Raw genomic sequence first — 19,131 nt, 5'->3', positions numbered from 1 at the left:
AGGTGCTGTTGAACTCACCAACACTGCCCACAAACGGTGCCATTTCACTGCTGTCCTGCTGGACTTCACGCCTCCTGGATGCCTTTTCCACGGGGAATTGTTTTGTTATGGCCCTATCCATGATCGATCACACTCTGCTGGCTGTGTGCTTCCACACTCGTTTCGTTGTTCTTGGTCTCCCTCTGCTGGCTATAGACCCTCAGTGCAGGCTAAGCTGTGTGCCGGCCTGCTTGCATGATATCCATCAATCTGTCTGCCTGTTTACAGGGCACTGCTCTGTTTGAACAGTTCTGGCAGTAATTGCACAACCCCTGTCTGCCATTCTCTCTTTATTTCCCTACTTCCCCTTCTCTAGCTGGCTGGTTCCTGCTGTTCCAGGACAGCCTGTACCTCTAGGTGACGTGAATCCCCTTTTTGTAGCATTATTTGCTGCTTACTTGTTCATCTTCTTGGTCAGGCAGTGGGAGCACTGGACACTCGTGCAATAGGATGGCCAGGTGCCCTGTCCAGTCGAAAAGAGCACCTCACAGTGTCCGGTCAGATCTACTGATCAGACCCCCAATGTCCGGTTCCTGTGGATGGGGGAGGTACCGGATCATCACCCGCTCCAGCCCCTAGTCAGCCGGGGCCACCTCCTACCTGCATCAGGTGACTGCAGCTCCCAATCCCGGCTTTGCAGATGAGACTCCCTCCTGACCTGGGGGAGTGGAAGAGCAGCAAGTGACAGGGGAGGGGGAAATAGAAGCAAACAGGGGCAGAGCCTTGGGGAAGGAGGCCTGGCAGCGGTGGGGCCTCAGGGCAGGGGCGGGACCTCAGGGGGAAGAGGCAGGACAGGGGAGGTTCTGGCACTCCTACTGGACTGTCCAGTTTTTAAATACACCTCTACCCTGATATAACGCAGTCGCGGGGAGCCAAAAATCCCTACCGTGTTATAGGTGAAACGCCGTTATATGGGGGTAGCGGTGGCAGGGCTGCAGCGGTGATTTAAAGAGCCCAGGGCACCGGCTGCGGGGAGCCCCAGCCCCTTCAAATTGCCGGCGAGCCCCGCTGCCGCAGCCCCGGCATAAGGGCGGCAGGGCTCCAGCGGTGACTTAAAGAGCCCGGGGCTTCCCACAGCAGCCGGAGCCCCGGACCCTTTAAAGCGCCGCCGGAGCCCCGCTGCTACCACACTATATGCGAACCCGTGTTATATCAGGTCACGTTATAGCGGGGTAGAGGTGTATTACGAAGTTGGCAATCCTATCGTGGGATCTAAATTCCATGTCATCAAATGTTCTATTTCTGGAGCCAGTCAGACAGACAGACAGACTCAGACAGAGGGAGGTGAGGTCTGCTGTGCTAGCTTTTATTGCTCTGGCTGCAAAACGGAAAGTCACCTGAAAGTGAGGCTTTGGCACAGAGCCCCCGGCACATTCCAGGGGACAGGACATCAGAAGAGCCGGTAGAAACTTTTCAATCAAAACATTTTCTTGATGAATCATAAATTTTAGGAAATCAAGTCCATTTCATGGAACATTTTTGGTTTTCATGAAAACACAGAAAAAAGCTGACTTTTTTAAGCAACTAACAAAATGTGCAGATTTTTTTCCCCCAAACCTGAAATTTTTAAAAAAATTGCAGAAAAAAATAATTTCCTCAGCAGTTTTAATTCTGTTGCTATAACATATCCAAGTCTGCATTTGACATGTACACAATTGATTCCACCATTAGCAAGCTGGGCTTTTTGCATATTCTGGAATTAAAATCTATGAACAAAGTATTTTGACTAAGATAAGTATAAAAACATGGTTATCCCCTACAAGCTACTATTACAATGCATTGCGAATTCATGAAATGAGAGTGAATCTTTACTCTCTCAGCATTCCATGATGGGACATTTAACCTATATTTCATGCTCTAATTAATTACAATAAAATGTGATTTAAATTCCAGATTTACAAACTATTAAACAAGAGAAAATAAGTCATTGAAATAGCTCAATTAACACCACACACAATTATAGAGAAAAGTCTCTAACAGGGTCATTAAAACACAGATTTTGTGATAGAGAATTTCTGGTGTCTCTTTTTAAGAATGTCTCTTTCTTTGCAGCGTTTTGTGAATCTCTTCAATTTCTTGGTATTCATCCTGTAAGTCTGCAAAAAAGAACAGCGGATTAAAACATGGTTCATTTTCTTTCTTTTGAACAAGAATTGTCCATTTGCCTTTATTATGTAGCAAGGAAAGTGTTCTAATCTCCCACACAAACGAAGGAAAACAAGGGTTACCATTGTATGTATTGAAGTACTTGGCTGCATCAGGACTTTAATACCTCATACACTCAGAATTTAAGGCCAGAAGGGACCATCATGATCACCTAGTCTGACCTCCTGCACATCGCAGGCTACAGAACCTCACCCACCCACTCCTGTGATAGACCCAGAACCTCTGGCTGAGTTACTGACGTCCTCAAATCATGGTTTAAAGACTTCAAGTTACAGAGAATCCACCATTTTACTTTCGTTTAAACCAGCAAGAGACCCGTGCTGCAGAGGAAGGTGAAACCCCCCCAGGATCTCTGCCAATCTGACCTGGGGGGAAATCCCTTCCTGACCCCAAATACAGCGATCGGTTAGTCCCTGAGCATGTGGGCAGGACCCGTGAGCCAGACACTTGGGAAAGAATTCTCTGTAGTGACTCAGAGCCCTCCCCCTCTAGTGTCCCATTGCTGGCCATTGGGGATATTTGCCAATAGCAGTTGCAGATGGGCCATTTGCCTGTGTAGACACCTCCACTCTTATTAATCTATTTACTCTTGAGTTAATCGTACTTAGCACCCACCTAGGGCTTTTCATCCATAGAGCTCAAAGTACTTTGGAAAAGTGGGTAAAGTCTCATTATTCCCATTTTACAGATGGGGAAACAGAGCAATTCAGTAATTTACCCAAGGCCACACAGAAGTATGCAGTAAAACCAGCAACAGAGCAGATGGCCTTGTGGTTAAGGCACTGCCCTAACACTCAGGAAACCTGGGTTTGATTCCCAGCTCTATCAGCCTCTCTGTGAGCCCTTGGGTAAGTTGTTTATCCCACAGCCACTCAAGTCAATAGAAAGTGCTCTGAGTATCTAGGCTGTATGTGTGGAGCCCACAGGTTGGGTTGGCCAGGATGTAAGGTGGCCATACAACTCTCCCTGCTCCATCTGCAGCCCCTCCATGACTGTTGTATGGGGCTAGGGGGGCCAGAGCCCTCCCACTTTTTGAAAGTGGCCAGGCCAGGCCCCTGCACTTTTCACTGGGGCGGACCCCGCCCCCTGCCCCCTGCAGTAAATGAAAGGGGGTGGAGGGGTAGCTCCCTTTTATGAACACCCAGCCAGCCAGTTAGCTATAAAGTCCCTCTTGGTGGCTGTTCTGTGCTTGCTTTACCTGTAAAGGGTTAACAAAGTTCCCCAGGTAAAGGAAAAGGAGTGGGCAACTGACCAAAAGAGCCAATGGGAGGCTAAAACTTTTTAAAATGGGAAAAAAACGTCCCCTTTGTCTGTCCTTCTCTGGAGAAGGAGACACGGAGCAGCAATGCTATAAGCAGGAATGCTGTGTAAGGCTTGAACCAGGTATGAAAATTCATCTTGCAGACCTACAAGCAAGTATTTGGATAGGGAATGTTTAGTTAGACACAGTCAGGTTTATTTCTTATTTTGGCTTGTGGATCTCCTCCGTGCTAACCCCAGATGCTTTTGTTTGCTTGTAACATTTAAGCTGAACCCCCAAGAAAGCTAGTTTGAGTGCTTGATTTTTGGAATTGCTCTTTTAAAATCTAGCAAAAGCCTAAGTTCTGGATGTATTTTCTTCCTTTTAGTTTTTAATAAAATTTACCTTTGTTAAGAACAGGATTGGATTTCTGGTGTACTAAGAGGTTTGTGCCTATGCTGTTTGATTAGCTGGGGGCAACAGCTAATTTCCTTTGTTTTCTTTCTCAGCTCTTCCCCGGAGGGCTTGAGGGTACCCCACAGGGAAGAATTCCCAAGTGCTCCTTCCTGGGTTCAAAGGGGGAGGGGGGTTGCATTTGGGTGGTGGCAGCATTTACCAAGCCAAGGTCAGAGAAAAGCTGTAACCTTGGGAGTGTAATACAAGCCTGGAATAGCCAGTATTAATTTTTAAAATCGAGTGCAGAAGGTGGAGGCCCGCAAGGAAGTGCCAGAGTGGGGATTCAGCCTTGACACCCTCCTCTTCCCTCCAAGGCCCCATCCCATGGGCAGGCTAAGGTGGAGCCCAGTCAGCGAGCCCGGGCAGTTGTGGGACCCACGACGGACCCTCGACCTGCCCAGGGTGTGGAGTGAGAGCAGCCCCTGGCCCATTTTCCTGCCCCCTGGGCTCTCTGCCCAGCGCAGGGCAGGTGGAGGTGGAGCGTCCGCGACAGCTGCCCACGGCTCTGTCCCTGACCCGGCTCTGGCCAGCGGAGGGAAGGCTCGGAGCTGCAGCCCGGCCATGGTAAGACTTGTGCCATGGGCAGCTGTGGGGAGCCACGGACCCTCCACCTGCCCTGGGTGGGGGATTTGGCATGTGGGGACACAGGCAGGGGACTGCTTTCAGCCCCCAGACCTCGCTCCATCTTCCGGCTTGGCTGGGGAGCAGGGTCTCTGGGGGAAGAGGAGGGGTTGTGGGGGGTGGGACATTGGGGGGAAGGGGCAGGGGCCCCCCAGCACTCTTCCCCACTTGGGAAGGCTCTGATGCCCTTCACTGGGGCCACTGGATCTGCATAAAATGCAGCTCCTGCCCTCACAGGGACCTTCTGCATTAGACCCCTTTTTAAGGAGGGAGGGTGGAGTAGCGGTGTGTTCCAGCCCCACTGAGCCATCCAGCCCTTGCTGGGAGGACGTTCCTCTTTCCCCCCACACTGCGGCTCCACGTACTAAGGCAGTGGACTTCTCCCCATACACACAGGCCAGTTCACACTCAAATGTCATGTCAGGGCCTGGTTCAGCCACTGCCCCCTGTAGGGCAGCCTGTACACGGGAGAACATGCCTCTTGTTGAAGCATTTCATACCATGGGGGGCAGAGAGGGTTCTGACTCCAGCCATGCCCATACCCAGGAAGAGATATCAGAGTTTTACCTGGTAGCCTCTCGGTGAGTTCTTCCCGGTGAGACCAGGCGAGTTTCAGCATGGTGGAAATGTCCGTCTGCAGCTTTGTCACGACAGAGTCCTGCAGCGAACACATTGCACAGCACGTGAGCATGGAAGTGACCTCACAGCAACTCAGTCCTAACAGTCAGCTCATCTAGGGGACAAGGAGCTGGAGTCTGCACCATCTGGTGTAGCACCTGCTGAATAGTCTGTGAAGTTCTAATCACAACCAACCACTGCTGTGCAGTGTCACCAACCAGTCATACAAGTACCACCTAGGGCATCATGTGAAGGCTGTGGGGCTGCACAGGTGTAAATATGAACCTTGTTTGCCCTGCAGAGCTTTTATTGCTGGTTTTGACAGGCAGAAAGGAAAGAGCCCAGCTTGACCCTCAGATCCCTCAGACCATTACTTCTTGTTCTGTCATCAGGTACCACTGAGAACAGTCTAGATCCATCCTTTTTGGAACCCCCTTTCAGGTAACTGAAAGCAGCTATCAAATCCCCTCTCATTCTTCTCTTCTGCAGACTAAACAATCCCAGTTCCCTCAGCCTCTCCTCATAAGTGTCGGCCGGGATTAACTCCTGGAACTTAGCCAACGAGCTCCAGGAATTAAAGGCGTAGCGACTCAGCACTGCCTGCTGGTTCGCTGCTCGAAGCTGGAGCCCGCCAGTCGAATAGACTTTATGGCCGAAGAGATCCAGCTTATTGGCATCCCATGACTTAGGTGCGGGGCCGGGCTTGACACTGCAGTCGGCGCCATCGCCGATGCCACTGGCAGTGCCTGAGTTTGCGAAGCCGGGCCCCGCACCTGCGGGGCCGGGTACTGCACCATCATGGCGATGAGGTCTCAGGCTGCCTCATAGGTGTCCGGAGTGGAGGGGAGATCAAGCACATCCTCCAAGTCGTCCCTGGTAGAGGAGTCTGTTCTCGCTGGACTCAACAGCTCCGCCACTGGGGCCGGAATCAACAGTGCTGGTTCTTGAGGACCAGACTGAGGGTGTCCCACCGGAGGACGCACCCCACTGGAATCCCCCCTCGGCTTCTTGACTGGGGAATGTCCCCTATCTGGCCTCTTTTTCTTATGTGGCACTGGGGATTGAGAATGGTGCCGCCTGGAGGCCTTGCGGGCCAGGGAGCGGTGCTGGTGCTCCCTGGCAGAGTCCTTCCTCAATGCCGGGACATCCCGCACCAAGGCAGGTGCGCTGTGCACCGAGGATGCCGGTGCCGGCTCTGGCTAAGGCCGAAGGGCCCGCTCCATCAGGAGGAGCTTCAAACGATAGTCCTGCTCTCTCTTAGTCCTAAGTCTGAAGCTCCTGCAAATTGGGCACTTATCTGTCTGATGGCCCCCCCGAGGCACTTGAGACAGGCGGCGTTTGGATCGCTTGTGGGCATAGGCTTCGCACACCTCTTGCACGCCTTAAACCCCTGCGACTGAGGCATGCCCCAGCGCTGGGGAGAGTAGAACAGGGGGAGAGCCCCCCAAGGTAAGCTAAACTAATCTACAACTATTAACAACTAACTGACTAATGACTATTTACACAAAACAAGGGAACCACTAGGTAAGGCGCTTGCAGATGCAAGAGACTGAGCTGTTCCAATGACCGTCATGGGCGGTAAGAAGGAACTGAGCAGGCGGCGGGTCGGCAGGGTCATATATACATCACCATGAAGGTGCCACTCCTTTTCTTCTAACACTTTGCTGCCACTGAAAGGCTGGCTGTGGGCGTCTCCCAAGTTCACAACATATTTCAGTAACACATACAGCAATACTTCATAACGTCACATACAATGATCGCACATGCGATTCAACGGGATATTAAGGTTCAAAAGATGAAGACATTTAAAATGATACCTCACAAGACAGGCTTTGTACAAAACATATCAATCACATGACAGTGATGAATATGGGGGTTCCAGGGTGCTACTTTGAGGTAAAGAGTGTCACACTCATATCATACAATGATGATAACACTCTTTCCATTCCACTAGTATCTTGGGACGATGTTAAACAGCAGCTTCTAAAATTAGACATTTAAAAATCAGCAGGTCCAGATAACATGCATCCAAAAGTACAAAAAGAGCTGGCTGAGGAACTCACTCAATTAATGTTGATTTTCAATAAGTCTTGGAACACTGGGGAAGTTCCAGAAGACTGGAAGAAAGCTAGTGTTGTGCCAATATTTAAAAAGGTTAAACAGGATGATCTGGGTAATTATAGGTCTGTCAGTCTGAGATTAATCCTCGGCAAGATAATGGAGTGGCTAATACAATCAACCCACGGGTGTCAAACAATTACAGCCCTTATTTTATAAGGACCACACCTTGAAAGAATTTTTTCCCTAAAACCCTTCTGCTGGATTCAAAACAACCCCCAAAACGTGCTAATCTCATAATCAGAAGCAAAGTCCCCATGGACCAGGACATACCAATTCAAAGCAACACCAGATCCTGCCAGAACAGTTGCAAAACCTGTAGATATATCTCTAGTGCTACGATGATCAATCCCCTGCCCACCCCACAACACACTTTTCAATCCAGGGGTCCTACACATGCCTATCACAACATATGGTGTATCTCATCCAGTGCATCAAATTCCCCAACAACCACCATGTGGGTGAAACCAGATAATCACTACACCGTCAATGAACTCATACAGAAAAATGATAAGAGACAAAAGTACCCTGTCACCAGTGAGGGAACACTTTTCACTAAGTGATCACTCCATATCTGATCTCTCAGTCCTCTTCCTCAAAGGCAACCTGCACAACACACTCAAAAGCCAAGCCTGGGACCTTAAATACGTAACTCTGTTAGACACCAAAAAATCAAGGATCAACAGAGACACTGGATTTATGGCTTATTGCAACAATCTGTAACCTACTAACCCTCCTTTGTCCTATGACTGCAGAGGTGTTTCCTGCCCACTTCATTTAAAGTGGTGCCACATGTTAAACCCTTATGCTTAACCATCAGTATCACCTTGTATGTATTTGTGATGCACTAGTTACCTTTTCTAGACCTGAAGAAGAGCTCTGTGAAGCTTAAAAGCTTGTCTCTCTCACCAACAGAAGCTGGTCCAATAGAACATATTACCTCACCCACCTTGTCTATATCAGGGAACAACATTTAGAATGTCACCAGAACTGTTTGCAACTCACAGTTGCTTCTTGTAATATCTAGGCAGTAGCTATGCTCAGTACTTTCCACAGAGACACATAGGGCTGGTTCAACAAGCCTTCACACTCACTGTGGGCCCCATCAGTTTGCATGCGTAAAAATAGAGAGCAGCATCAAACTGCTTGTTTGCATCTTCCAGTGTCCTGCAAATACTTGGATTCACCTACAAACAGATGTGCTCACAGTTACCATGGGCACATCCCTCTAACAGGCTTGTGGAAAGTGTTGTTCATTACACTGAGCCAGGTGTTAAAAAAACTGCTTGTTGTTCTATACAAAGAAGGTCCGAGTTGCTAGAGCATACACCTACTGTCAGGAAAATGGTGCAGTCACTACCCTTTCTTGCTACACCTTCGAGTTCCATGCAGCTCACTGTAAAGAGATCATTTACACTCTGATCACCTGTTGTCTCTTGTCTTATACTTGGATTGTAAGCTCTCTGGGGCAGGGCCTGTCCTTTTGTTCTATGTTTATACAGCGCCCAAAACGGTGGGGTCTGGCCATGACCAGTGCTCCTTAGCGCTATGGTAACACAAATAATAAATATCAATGATTCTGCAAACACGCCCACACTTACTTTAAAGCCCATTTGTGGTTCCACTGGAGTCAATGGTGCTGTTCTGTTAGGCACATGTGTGTTTGCAAGATCAGACCTTTAAAGGACGCCTTGAAAATCAAGGTCACGTTGTGTCTGCTCTAGGTGGAAACTGAACATCCCATGGAGCAGAGGGTTTGCTCCAATATCTTTGGCCTACATTCTGGCTGGGTAGCTTGCTCTGGGCCGCTCCCTCTGTGGACACTGTACTGTTGCCACACAGCACCACCCAAACCCATAAATACAGCCCCACAGAGCAGGGGGAAGTGTCTCTCACCTTCAGTTCCTGGAGCTGCATCTTCATCTTCTCCTTTGCCTTCTCAAACATTCCAACCGCCGTCTCTTTCTCAATGTTCTCCCTGAGGATATTTTGCATCCTCTGGCAGGATCGTGGCCCCTGGATCTTAGCCGCCTCTGTTGGAAAGATGGGAGCAGTCACAGCTCTAGACAAGACTGGGAAGGATTTGGGGCAGGGAGGGTGGCACGTACTGGGTTTAGGTGAAGAAAAGAACGGCAGCCAATGGCAGTGATGGCACCACTCGAAGGGACATCTAGCTGCTTCTTCTAGTGACAGTGACCTTAGTGCTGGAGAAAGGAGCCAGCCTGCCTGCCCCAGAGAATGACACTCCCTCATATTCCTCAATGCAAATGACCCTCCATGCCCACATGTGCCCTGACCCAGAGTGGGAGGGACCTCACTGCCTCAGGGCACTGCAGAGATGCCAGTGAAATGCTGAGCAGGAATTGATTTGTGCCAGATCCCAATCCCTGTTCCAAGACTTCCAAGACAAATTAGACAATTGGGCGAAAAGAAACCTGATGAGGTTCAATAAGGACAAGTGCAGAGTCCTTAGGATGGAAGAATCCCATTCACTGTTACAGACTAGGGACCGAATGGCTAGGCAGCAGTTCTGCAGAAAAGGATCTAAAGGTTACGGTGGACAAGAAACTGGATATGAGTCAACAGTGTGCCCTTGTTGCCAAGAAGGCTAATGGCATTTTGGGCTTTATAAGTATGAGCATTGCCAGCAGATCGAGGGACGTGATCGTTCCCCTCTATTCGACATTGTTGAGGCCTCATCTGGAATACTGTGTCCAGTTTTGGGCCACACACTACAAGAAGGATGTGGAAAAATTGGAAAGAGTCCAGCGGAGGGCAACAAAAATGATTAGGGGGCTGGAGCACATGACTTATGAGGAGAGGCTGAGGGAGCTGGGATTGTTTAGTCTGCAGAAGAGAATGAGGGGGGATTTGATAGCTGCTTTCAACTACCTGAAAGGGGGTTCCAAAGAGGATGGATCTAGACTGTTCTCAGTGGTACCAGATGACAGAACAAGAAGTAATGGTCTCAAGTTGCAGTGGGGGAGGTCTAGGTTGGATATTAGGAAAAAACTTTTTCACTAGGAGGTGGTGAAGCACTGGAATGGGTTACCTAGGGAGGTGGTGGAATTTCCTTCCTTAGAAGTTTTTAAGGCCTGGCTTGACAAAGCCCTGGCTGGGATGATTTAGTTGGGGATTGGTCCTGCTTTGAGCAGGGGGTTGGACTAGAACCTCCTGAGGTCCCTTCCAATCCTGATATTCTATGATTCTATGACTCTTCCCCATCCCACTCCTCTGCCTCAGTGCAGTGTCCTGGCTCCTTCTCCCACGCCTTTAATCCTTCTGGAACTCCTCCACCCAGGGCCATCCCCAGGAGGATGCGGTGCCCGGGACATAGGTGCTGAGTTTCTAATCTGCCCAGGGGTGCTCCCCCTGGCTCCGCCCAGGCCCCACCACATTCTACCCCTTTCTCAAAGGCCCCACCCGCCTTCCCTCTTCCCACCCCCACCCCATCTCTTCCCCGCCCAGTTCCGCTCCTATCCCCGAGCACACTGCACCCTCGCTCCTTCCCCCCTCCCCTCAGGGCCTCCTGATGCTGCAAAACATCTGCTCTGCAGCAGGCAGTAGGTGCTGAGAGGGAGGGGGAGGCACTGATCGGTGGGGTCTGCCAGCTGGCAGGAGGCACTGGGGAGAGGGGGAGGTTCTGGTTGGGGGCTCTTCCTCAACCCCCTATCCACCTGCCGCTTGCCTCCCCGTTCGCCTCCTCACCCTGCTCACCCACCCATGGCCCGCCTCACCTCCCTGCCCACCTCCTCATGATTTTATCAAAGCGCGGGGCCCGGGGCAGTCACCTCAATTCGCCGTATCCAAGGGACTGCTCTGCCTCCACCCATCCATAAGGATCTCAGACTGACCCCAGTAGGGGGGGGGGAGGAGAGAGAGAGAGAGAGAGAGTATGGAGCACGGGGTCATGGGACCTGAACCAGAGGCTGTGAACCAAAGTCAGGCCACGTATTAAAGCAGGTGCTTACAAGTTCACTGTCTGGTACATGAACTTGGCAAGGATCCTGCCATCACTGCTAAAACACAGGCACTTCTAAGAAGCACCAGTCATTGGGTATGTATGTAAACACATTCCAGAAGGCTAGCACAGGTACACCCCTAATCTAGCACAAGATAAGACGATTTGACAGAAGTGATTAATCAGGAGCAAGGAGGTAACAAGCAGGTATCATGAAACACATAAGGTCGTCTGTAAGTTGTTTGTCTCAGTGTATTAATGTTGGGGTATCTCACCTTAACCCTTTGCATGGTCAACAGGACAGTAGAATTTCTACCTGCTGACTGAGCCACTCCTTGCCAGGGGGCACTGTGCCTGGAGGGCAATAAACCTGCCCAAGTGCCTTTGTCACTGAACTGTGCCTGTGGTCTTTCTTTATGAGTAACATCGAGGGCTGCTGAATTAGCAGGCTGCACTATCTGGTAGTGCTGATAACACCAGAGCTCCAAGAACAGATGCACTGAGCAGCTGTAACAGCTTAACAGCATTACCATGGCAACGACAACACCCTACCCCCCCCCCCAGTCTGCTGGATGGCTGGAAGGGAGCACCGGCCGAATCTGCGGCACCACCAAACCCATGTTGCCCAAGAACACCAATTTACATATTTTGCTTCATGCTTTACTGGTGCTAATGAAACTGTCCCTGTAACTGGTTCCCAGTGAGAGGCAAGAAGAGTTCTTCTATCTGTCTGGAAAAAAAACATCTCAAGAGGCTAGAGAACAAACTTCTTCTTCGCTTTCCTGTCCTGTTTTAGTCAGGGTCGGTGGCTCTTGTTCTTGGTCTCCAAGCGTTCCTGTCAAGTCCATCTTCCAAGCGGACATGAAACTTCTTCATGTCCTTCTCCAGCATCTCAAACCACCCTTTTCTGGGTCTTCCTTGTGGTCTTTGTCCTATGACTAGTGGATATTATACTCTCTCATCGACATCTCCAATGTGTCGTTGTCTCACACAACCCGGCCACCTCAGTCAACGCTCCTTCAGTTTTTCCCTGATGGGAACTACCTGCATCATGGCTTGTACCATTTCACTGATTAGCCTCTCAGCTCTGTTCTTACTCATTGTCCCCCACAGCATTCTTATTTCAGCAATGTGAATTAGTTCTCTCTTCTTCATTGGCCTGCATTCTGACCTTTATGTCATGGCTGGTCTAACCATGGTCTTATACTTTGCTCTTTAGTTTTCTTGGCATGTTTGTATTGCAGAGAACTCCTCATCAACTCCCTCCATTTACACCAAGTGCTCTTCATGACACTCTTAACATCCACATCCCCATTCCCATCAAGGCTCAACACTGATCCGAGGTATTTGAATTGTTGCACAGACTGTAACTCTATACCATCCAGCTTTACTGGCTTCTCCTTGTCCCTCTCCATGAAGCATCATGTGTATTCCATCTTTTGACAGCTGATTTGTAAGCCATGTTTTGCTCCTGCAGCCCTCCATCATTCTAGGTCCCTTTCTAGTTCATGTTTATCCTTGTGGCACAACACTATGTCATCCGTGAAAAGCCTGCTCCATAGAGCCTCTCTCCTAATGCCCTGCCTCAAGGTGTCCATTACAGTCACAAACAGGAATGAGCTTAAAGCTGATGCTTGTTGTAGACCCTACAGTAAATGGCCCACTGGAGCCGGAGCTGCTCCTCATTACTGTTTTGTGGCCCTTGTACACGTCCATGATAGTCTGAACGTATAACTCTAGCAGATTGCGCGTCCACCGGCATCACCTCTAGGGACGCTGTCATAAGCCTTCTCTAAGTCCACAAACACTAAATGCAATTCCTTGCGTTTCTCCCTGTACTTCTCCTGCAGTATTTGGGCTGCAGATGCTGTGTCAATCATTGACCTTCCTGGCACAAACCCAGATTGGTTGTTGCTTACTTGATTCTCCAGTTCCTCACAAAGTCTTTTCTCGATAATACTTTCCAGTCATTTCGTTGTGTGACTCATTTACTTGATGGGTCTGTGTGAGTCAGTGCGTCAGTGCAATGGTGCCCCCTCTGGCTTTGGAGGATACAGTTAAAGAAGTTCATCATCATCATCACTCCCCAATGCCAGAGAACAAACTGACACCACAAAACGCAGGGTCACTCAGCAAAAGGGTCCTACCTTCATAGTAAGGCTTTAGGTCACTCTGGATGGACAGCGGAAGGGACTGGTAGACAGCCATCTTCTTCTTAAGGATCTCTCTTTCCAGGGTCCTCAGGATGATGTTTGTCTGTGTGAATCAATTTAAAGAGTTTGCCGTTATCTTTTCAATCCCTCAATTGTAAAAACGATCTAAATAAACGGTTTGGAACAGAAGACCTGATCAGGGATTCGGGGGTGGGGAGGTGGTTGGCTTATTGGTAAGACCCAGAATCAAGGTGGAATATGCAGGTGTGGGATTCTTAAGGCCAGAGTTTTAGATACAAATATGTGAATTCAAACAGCCAGTGAGCTCCACAAACTTTTCCCCAGCTTAAAGGCTAAAGAACACCTGGTGCCTTCTAACTAACTTCATTGCTCCTGTGCCTCAAGGGTGTCTGAAGATTCCCTGGTTGGAGGTGCAGACTTTGAGTCTCTGATGGTTTTCCACCTCTACGACCTCGTCCAGTCCACAGTGTCCAACATATGCCCTGGTGGCTCCAGCTGATTATAATCACCAGCCAGTTAAGGGGGCAGGTTCTCTCGTTAGCTATGAGGATGAGAACCCAGTCTGGTATGTCCTTTGGGATTCCCAGTTGCTTTCCAATGGTATAAAGCAGTGGGGGTACTTGCCCTAGGAATTCACAAGAGACCAGACCTTAAACACATCAGCAGCCTAGCAGTGCTATGGTGGAACTGGTGCAGAGGGGAGTGGAACTATCCTGGACCCTGGACCTTTGTTCCCTCTAAGCTGCACGGTTGGGCAGCTGCCCAGGAGAGATTCAAGTGCCGCAGAGCCGCGCACATCTGACAGCGTGTGTTCAGGTGCCCCTCCTCCTGCTGCTCTGCAGCCATGTTACTCTTGCAGCTGCTCCCAAGACCCTCCTGCTGGCTGTGCAGAGGGAGCTGTGGGAGGGAGGTGCTGATGTCAGGATGTCCTTTCCCCCCCCCACCCCTGTACCCCATCTCCACAGAGCAAGGGAGAGGGGACAGCCTGGCTCAGGACTCTGAGCTGGAGAGAGCTGCTGTGGTCTGAGGTCTGAACCAGCTGGTCTTCGAGAATTCCCCAGCTGCCAGCACACACAATCTCTGTCTGTCTCTCTCTCTCCCTCTCCCCCTGCCATGTACCCCATCTCTGCAGAGCGGGGGAGGGAAGACAGGGCTCAGGACAGAGCAGGAGCGCTTTCAGCACACGGCATGTCTCAGCGCATGGCATGTCTCAGAAACTTCCCCAGAAGCCAGCACACATACAGTCTCTGTCTCTGTCTCTCACACGCACACATGCACGCACAGTCTCTCTGTCACACACGCACACACAGTGTCTGTCACATACACCCATACACACAGAGTGTCTTTGTCACACACACAGTCTCTGTCACATACACACACAGTCTCTGTCACATATACACACACACGCGCACACACAGTCTGTCACATACACACACACAGTCTCTGTGTCTCACCCAATCTCTGTCTCTTTCACACTCACCTCCCAACACATACTTGTATTACTGTTGTTGTTACATCTTGATACTTCCTGCAATGCACATACGTTCTCTGCACTTTTATTCTTTCAAAGTGTGCTATTTGAGTTTTTTGACTGGTCTCTGCATTTCATAATTTTTATTTCTCTTACACTTAAATTTAATTCTTTGAGTAGCGAGTTCTAAAATGCCTAACCTGTCCTGGCTGGAGTAATTATCCCTGTGGTAACTTAAAAAAAATTATATCTGGGTTTTGTGTGTCTACTGGTGGCGCACATCCCTCGGTGCACATAACAAAATTCATTCCGCCCATGGATGGAAAAAATGAGAGGGAGCATTGCCTTGGACCAGGATTATTTTCAATCCTTGTGATTTATTTCAATCTGACCAGGTTTCGTTGGTGTGCACAGAGATTCGATGTCTGATTATCTTACAGACTGGGGATTGGTCCTTGGCCCTCCCATTGGGCCGACATCACTGGACGCACCCATCCGGCACAGGAGGCATGTTAATGTATCAGGGAGTGGGAGGGGGTTGGAGCACGCTGCATTGGGCTTTGACCCTCCTTGCCAGTCAGGATGGTCCCTAGGAGAACCATTACCAGTGTCATTTAGGCCTTTAGGGAGCTCTAAGTCACACCAGGGCCAAACCAGTCCTGGAGTCAAGGCGATTTCTCCACCCCCCGCGCTCCCCCCTTGGGTCCTGTGCTAAACACAGCTCTGCTGCACCTGAGAGTCTGGCCCTGCATGGATGCCAGGTAATAAATGCTAAGCACTGTGTGTTGGCTACAACCTACAGCTGTTCATGTCTCTTATCAGTGGGTCAGAAGGCAGAGTTCATCACAGAGCCGATCCTGCACTCCCTGAGAGTCCTCATCACCCATTGTTACCCTTCCATGGTTATTCCCATCCTGCAGCCCTCCTCGGCCAAGCAGAGGGGCAGGATAGCCGGATGAGTCTCACCCCAGATGTGCTGTCTGGCAGGGCAGAGCACTCACTCTTTTCTTAACCTCAACTTACTTCCTCAATGAAGAAGTTGAGCTTGCAGTTTTCACTGGTCACTGGGCTCTTCTTCCCAACCTCACGGATTTTCTCCTGCACCGAGTCTTTGAACATATCAAGGCAGGGTTTCAGTGAGGCTCTGGTTCCCTTCTGGATCCTAGTTGGATAATAAAATACAAATCACTAAAAAGACAAATGGGCTCGACACAGCTGAGTGGGGAGGTCGGAGGAGAAACAAAGGTGGCTCTAAGCCATCTGTATCCCCCCCTCCAATCCCACAGCTGACCAGGTGCCATGCTGACTCTGGTACAAGCTAGAGCAGCCACAGGGCTACTCTAACATCTGACACCTGGACTGATCCCCTGAGAACTGTTCAGTCAGCTCAGGATCACTTGAAGCCAGTGCACACAGGTGCCTATCATACCCCCCCCCCCTCAGCTCCAGATCACCCCCTTTTCTAGCCACTAGTGTAAAGCTGGGACATTCCCCTCAGTCAGGAAGGAGCAAACACCCAAACACCCCTTTCTATAGCAGCTGGGGTAAACATTTGACCCCCCAGCTCTGCAGGAGCGACACCTCCACTGCCTCAACTACTGGGCTGAGCCCTTCTCCTTTTGGGCACTGGGGATGGATTGAAGCCACGGAGCTTTATTCACTTCCTTACGTGCCAGTATCCAATGCCACTTACACCCCAAAGGGGCACAGGGTGGCATTTCCCTAAATTACTCAGGTACAGTGCAATTAACGAAAGTGTGAATGGCAGGTGGGGGCAGGCCCGCTGAAAGCAATGGAGCTGCAAAATTTGTCAAGGTGTCACCTTATTCTCCTGAAATCTCTCCTTAAACTCCGCTCTGCTGGGACCTACACAGCACCCGCTCGGGCCTGGGCTATGCTAGTGGCAGCTGAGACTTCTGCTTTTTCATAGAATCATAGAATCTCAGGGTTGGAAGGGACCTCAGGAGGTCATCTAGTCCAACCCCCTGCTCAAAGCAGGACCAATCCCCAACTAAATCATCCCAGCCAGGGCTTTGTCAAGCCGGGCCTTAAAAACCTCCAAGGAAGGAGATTCCACCACCTCCCTAGGTAACCCATTCCAGTGCTTCACCACCCTCCTAGTGAAAAAGTTTTTCCTAATATCTAACCTAAACCTCCCCCACTGCAACTTGAGACCATTGCTCCTTGTTCTGTCATCTGGTACCACTGAGAACAGTCTAGATCCATCCTCTTTGGAACCCCTTTCAGGTAGTTGAAAGTAGCTATCAAAACCCCCCTCATTCGTCTCTTCTGCAGATTAAACAATCCCAGTTCCCTCAGCCTCTCTTCATAAGTCATGTGCTCCAGCCCCCTAATCATTTTTTGTTGCCCTCCACTGGACTCTTTCCAATTTTTCCACATCCTTCTTGTAGTGCGGGGCCCAAAATTGGACACAGTACTCCAGATGAGGCCTCAACAATGTTGACTAGAGGGGAATGATCACGTCCCTCGATCTGCTGGCAATGCTCCTAATATGCTGTTAGCCTTCTTGGTAACAAAGGCACACTGTTGACTCATATCCAGCTTCTCATCCACTGTAACCACCAGGTCCCTGCCTAGCCACTCAGTCCCTAGTCTGTAGCAGTGCATGGGATTCTCCCGTCCTAAGTGCAGGATTCTGCACTTGTCCTTGTTGAACCTCATCAGATTTCTTTTGGCCCAATCTTCTAATTTGTCTAGGTCCCTCTGTATCCTATCCCTACCCTCCAGCGTATCTACCACTCCTCCCAGTTTAGTGTCATCTGCGAACTTGCTGAGGGTGCAGTCAACGCCATCCCCAGATCATTAATGAAGCTATTGAACAAAACTGGCCCCAGCACCGACCCTTGGGGTACTCCGCTTGATACCGGCTGCAAACTAGACATGGAGGCATTGATCAGTACCCGTTGAGCCTGATGATCTAGCCAGCTTTCTATCCACCTTATAGTCCATTCATCCAGCCCATACTTCCTTAACTTGCTGGCAAGAATACTGTGGGAGACCGTATCAAAAGCTTTTTGGTAAGCCCACTTAATTTTGTTACCCATCTTCCTATCCATCCCCACCGTTTGTCTGACGCCCAGACTGTGAGCAGAGTCTGTCTTCTTCTTAACATGTCTGCCAAGTGCCTAGCACAATGGGAGCCAGGATCTGTCAGTGGGTTTCCTAGGCACTACCATAACAATTATAAATGGTGGACGAGAGAGGAGAGTCAGGGCTGATTGTCTCTTCTAAAGTCATAATAATGTGTCACGACTGGGACTTGAACAATCATGCCTATTGGTCAGATATTTGACACTAGCAGTCGGCTATATGCCGTTGTAGGCCATCTCATCAAACCATCCCCTCCATAAACTTATTAAGCTTAGTCTTGAAGCCAGATATGTCTTTTGTCCCCCACTACTCCCCTTGGGAGGCTGTTCCAGAACTTCATTCCTCTGATGGTTAGAAACCTTCATCTAATTTCAAGCCTGAATTTGTTGATGGCCAGTTTATAGCCATTTGTTCTTGTTCTTGGCCCTTGACTTTATACCTCTGATGTATTTATAGAGAGCAATCATATCTCCCCTCAGCCTTCATTTGGTTAGGCTAAACAAGCCAAGCTCTTTGAGTCTCCTCTCATAAGGTAGGTTTTCCATTCCTTGGGTCATCCTAGTAGCCCTTCTCTGCACCTATTCCAGTTTGAATTCATCATTCTTAAATATGGGAGACCAGAATTGCACACAGTATTCCAGGTGAGCTCTCACCAGGGCCTCGTATAATGGTATTAACACTTCCTTATCGCTACTGGAAATACCTCGCCTGATGCATTCTAGGATCGCATTAGCCTTTTTCACGGCCACATCACATTGGTGGCTCATAGTCATCCTGTGAGCCACCACATCACATTGGTGGCTCATAGTCATCCTGTGAGCCACCAATACACTCAGGTCTTGCTCCTCCTCTGTCGCTTCCAACTGATAATTTCCCAGCTTATATCAAAACTTCTTGTTAGTTCCTAAATGCATAACCTTGTACTTTGCACTATGCAATTTCATCCCATTTCTATTACTCCAGTTTTCAAAGGTTCTCCAAGTCTAATATGATATTCTGGTCCTCCTCTGCATTGTCAATACTTCCTAACTTTGTGTCATCTGCAAATTTTATTAGCACACTCCCACTTTTTGTGCCAAGGTCATGAATAAAAATGTTAAATAAGATGGTTCCCAAGACCAATCCCTGAGGAACTCCACCAGCAATCTCCCTGCAG

At 49.4% G+C, this 19,131-nt stretch overlaps 1 protein-coding gene and 1 long non-coding RNA gene across 2 annotated transcripts in view; both read right to left on the bottom strand.

Annotated features, from left to right (window-relative positions):
* Positions 1-19,131, bottom strand: part of LOC135982137 (uncharacterized) — a 530,422-nt gene that overhangs the window by 23,486 nt on the left and 487,805 nt on the right. The window lies entirely within an intron of this gene.
* NUGGC (nuclear GTPase, germinal center associated) overlaps positions 1,628-19,131 on the bottom strand; it is a 126,996-nt gene continuing 109,492 nt past the window's right edge. The window contains exons 12-16 of the mRNA XM_065587428.1: positions 15,888-16,026; positions 13,367-13,475; positions 9,155-9,291; positions 5,090-5,180; positions 1,628-2,135 (exon numbers count right to left, since the gene is read on the bottom strand). Coding sequence (XP_065443500.1) covers positions 2,068-2,135; positions 5,090-5,180; positions 9,155-9,291; positions 13,367-13,475; positions 15,888-16,026 — 544 coding nt within the window. The 3' untranslated portion in view covers positions 1,628-2,067. The remainder of the gene's footprint in view (positions 2,136-5,089; positions 5,181-9,154; positions 9,292-13,366; positions 13,476-15,887; positions 16,027-19,131) is intronic.

The sequence above is a fragment of the Chrysemys picta genome, chromosome 3 (genome assembly GCF_011386835.1).
Source record: "Chrysemys picta bellii isolate R12L10 chromosome 3, ASM1138683v2, whole genome shotgun sequence".
NCBI classification, from domain to species: Eukaryota; Metazoa; Chordata; order Testudines; family Emydidae; genus Chrysemys; species Chrysemys picta.
This window is presented reverse-complemented; position numbering and strand designations above follow the sequence as displayed.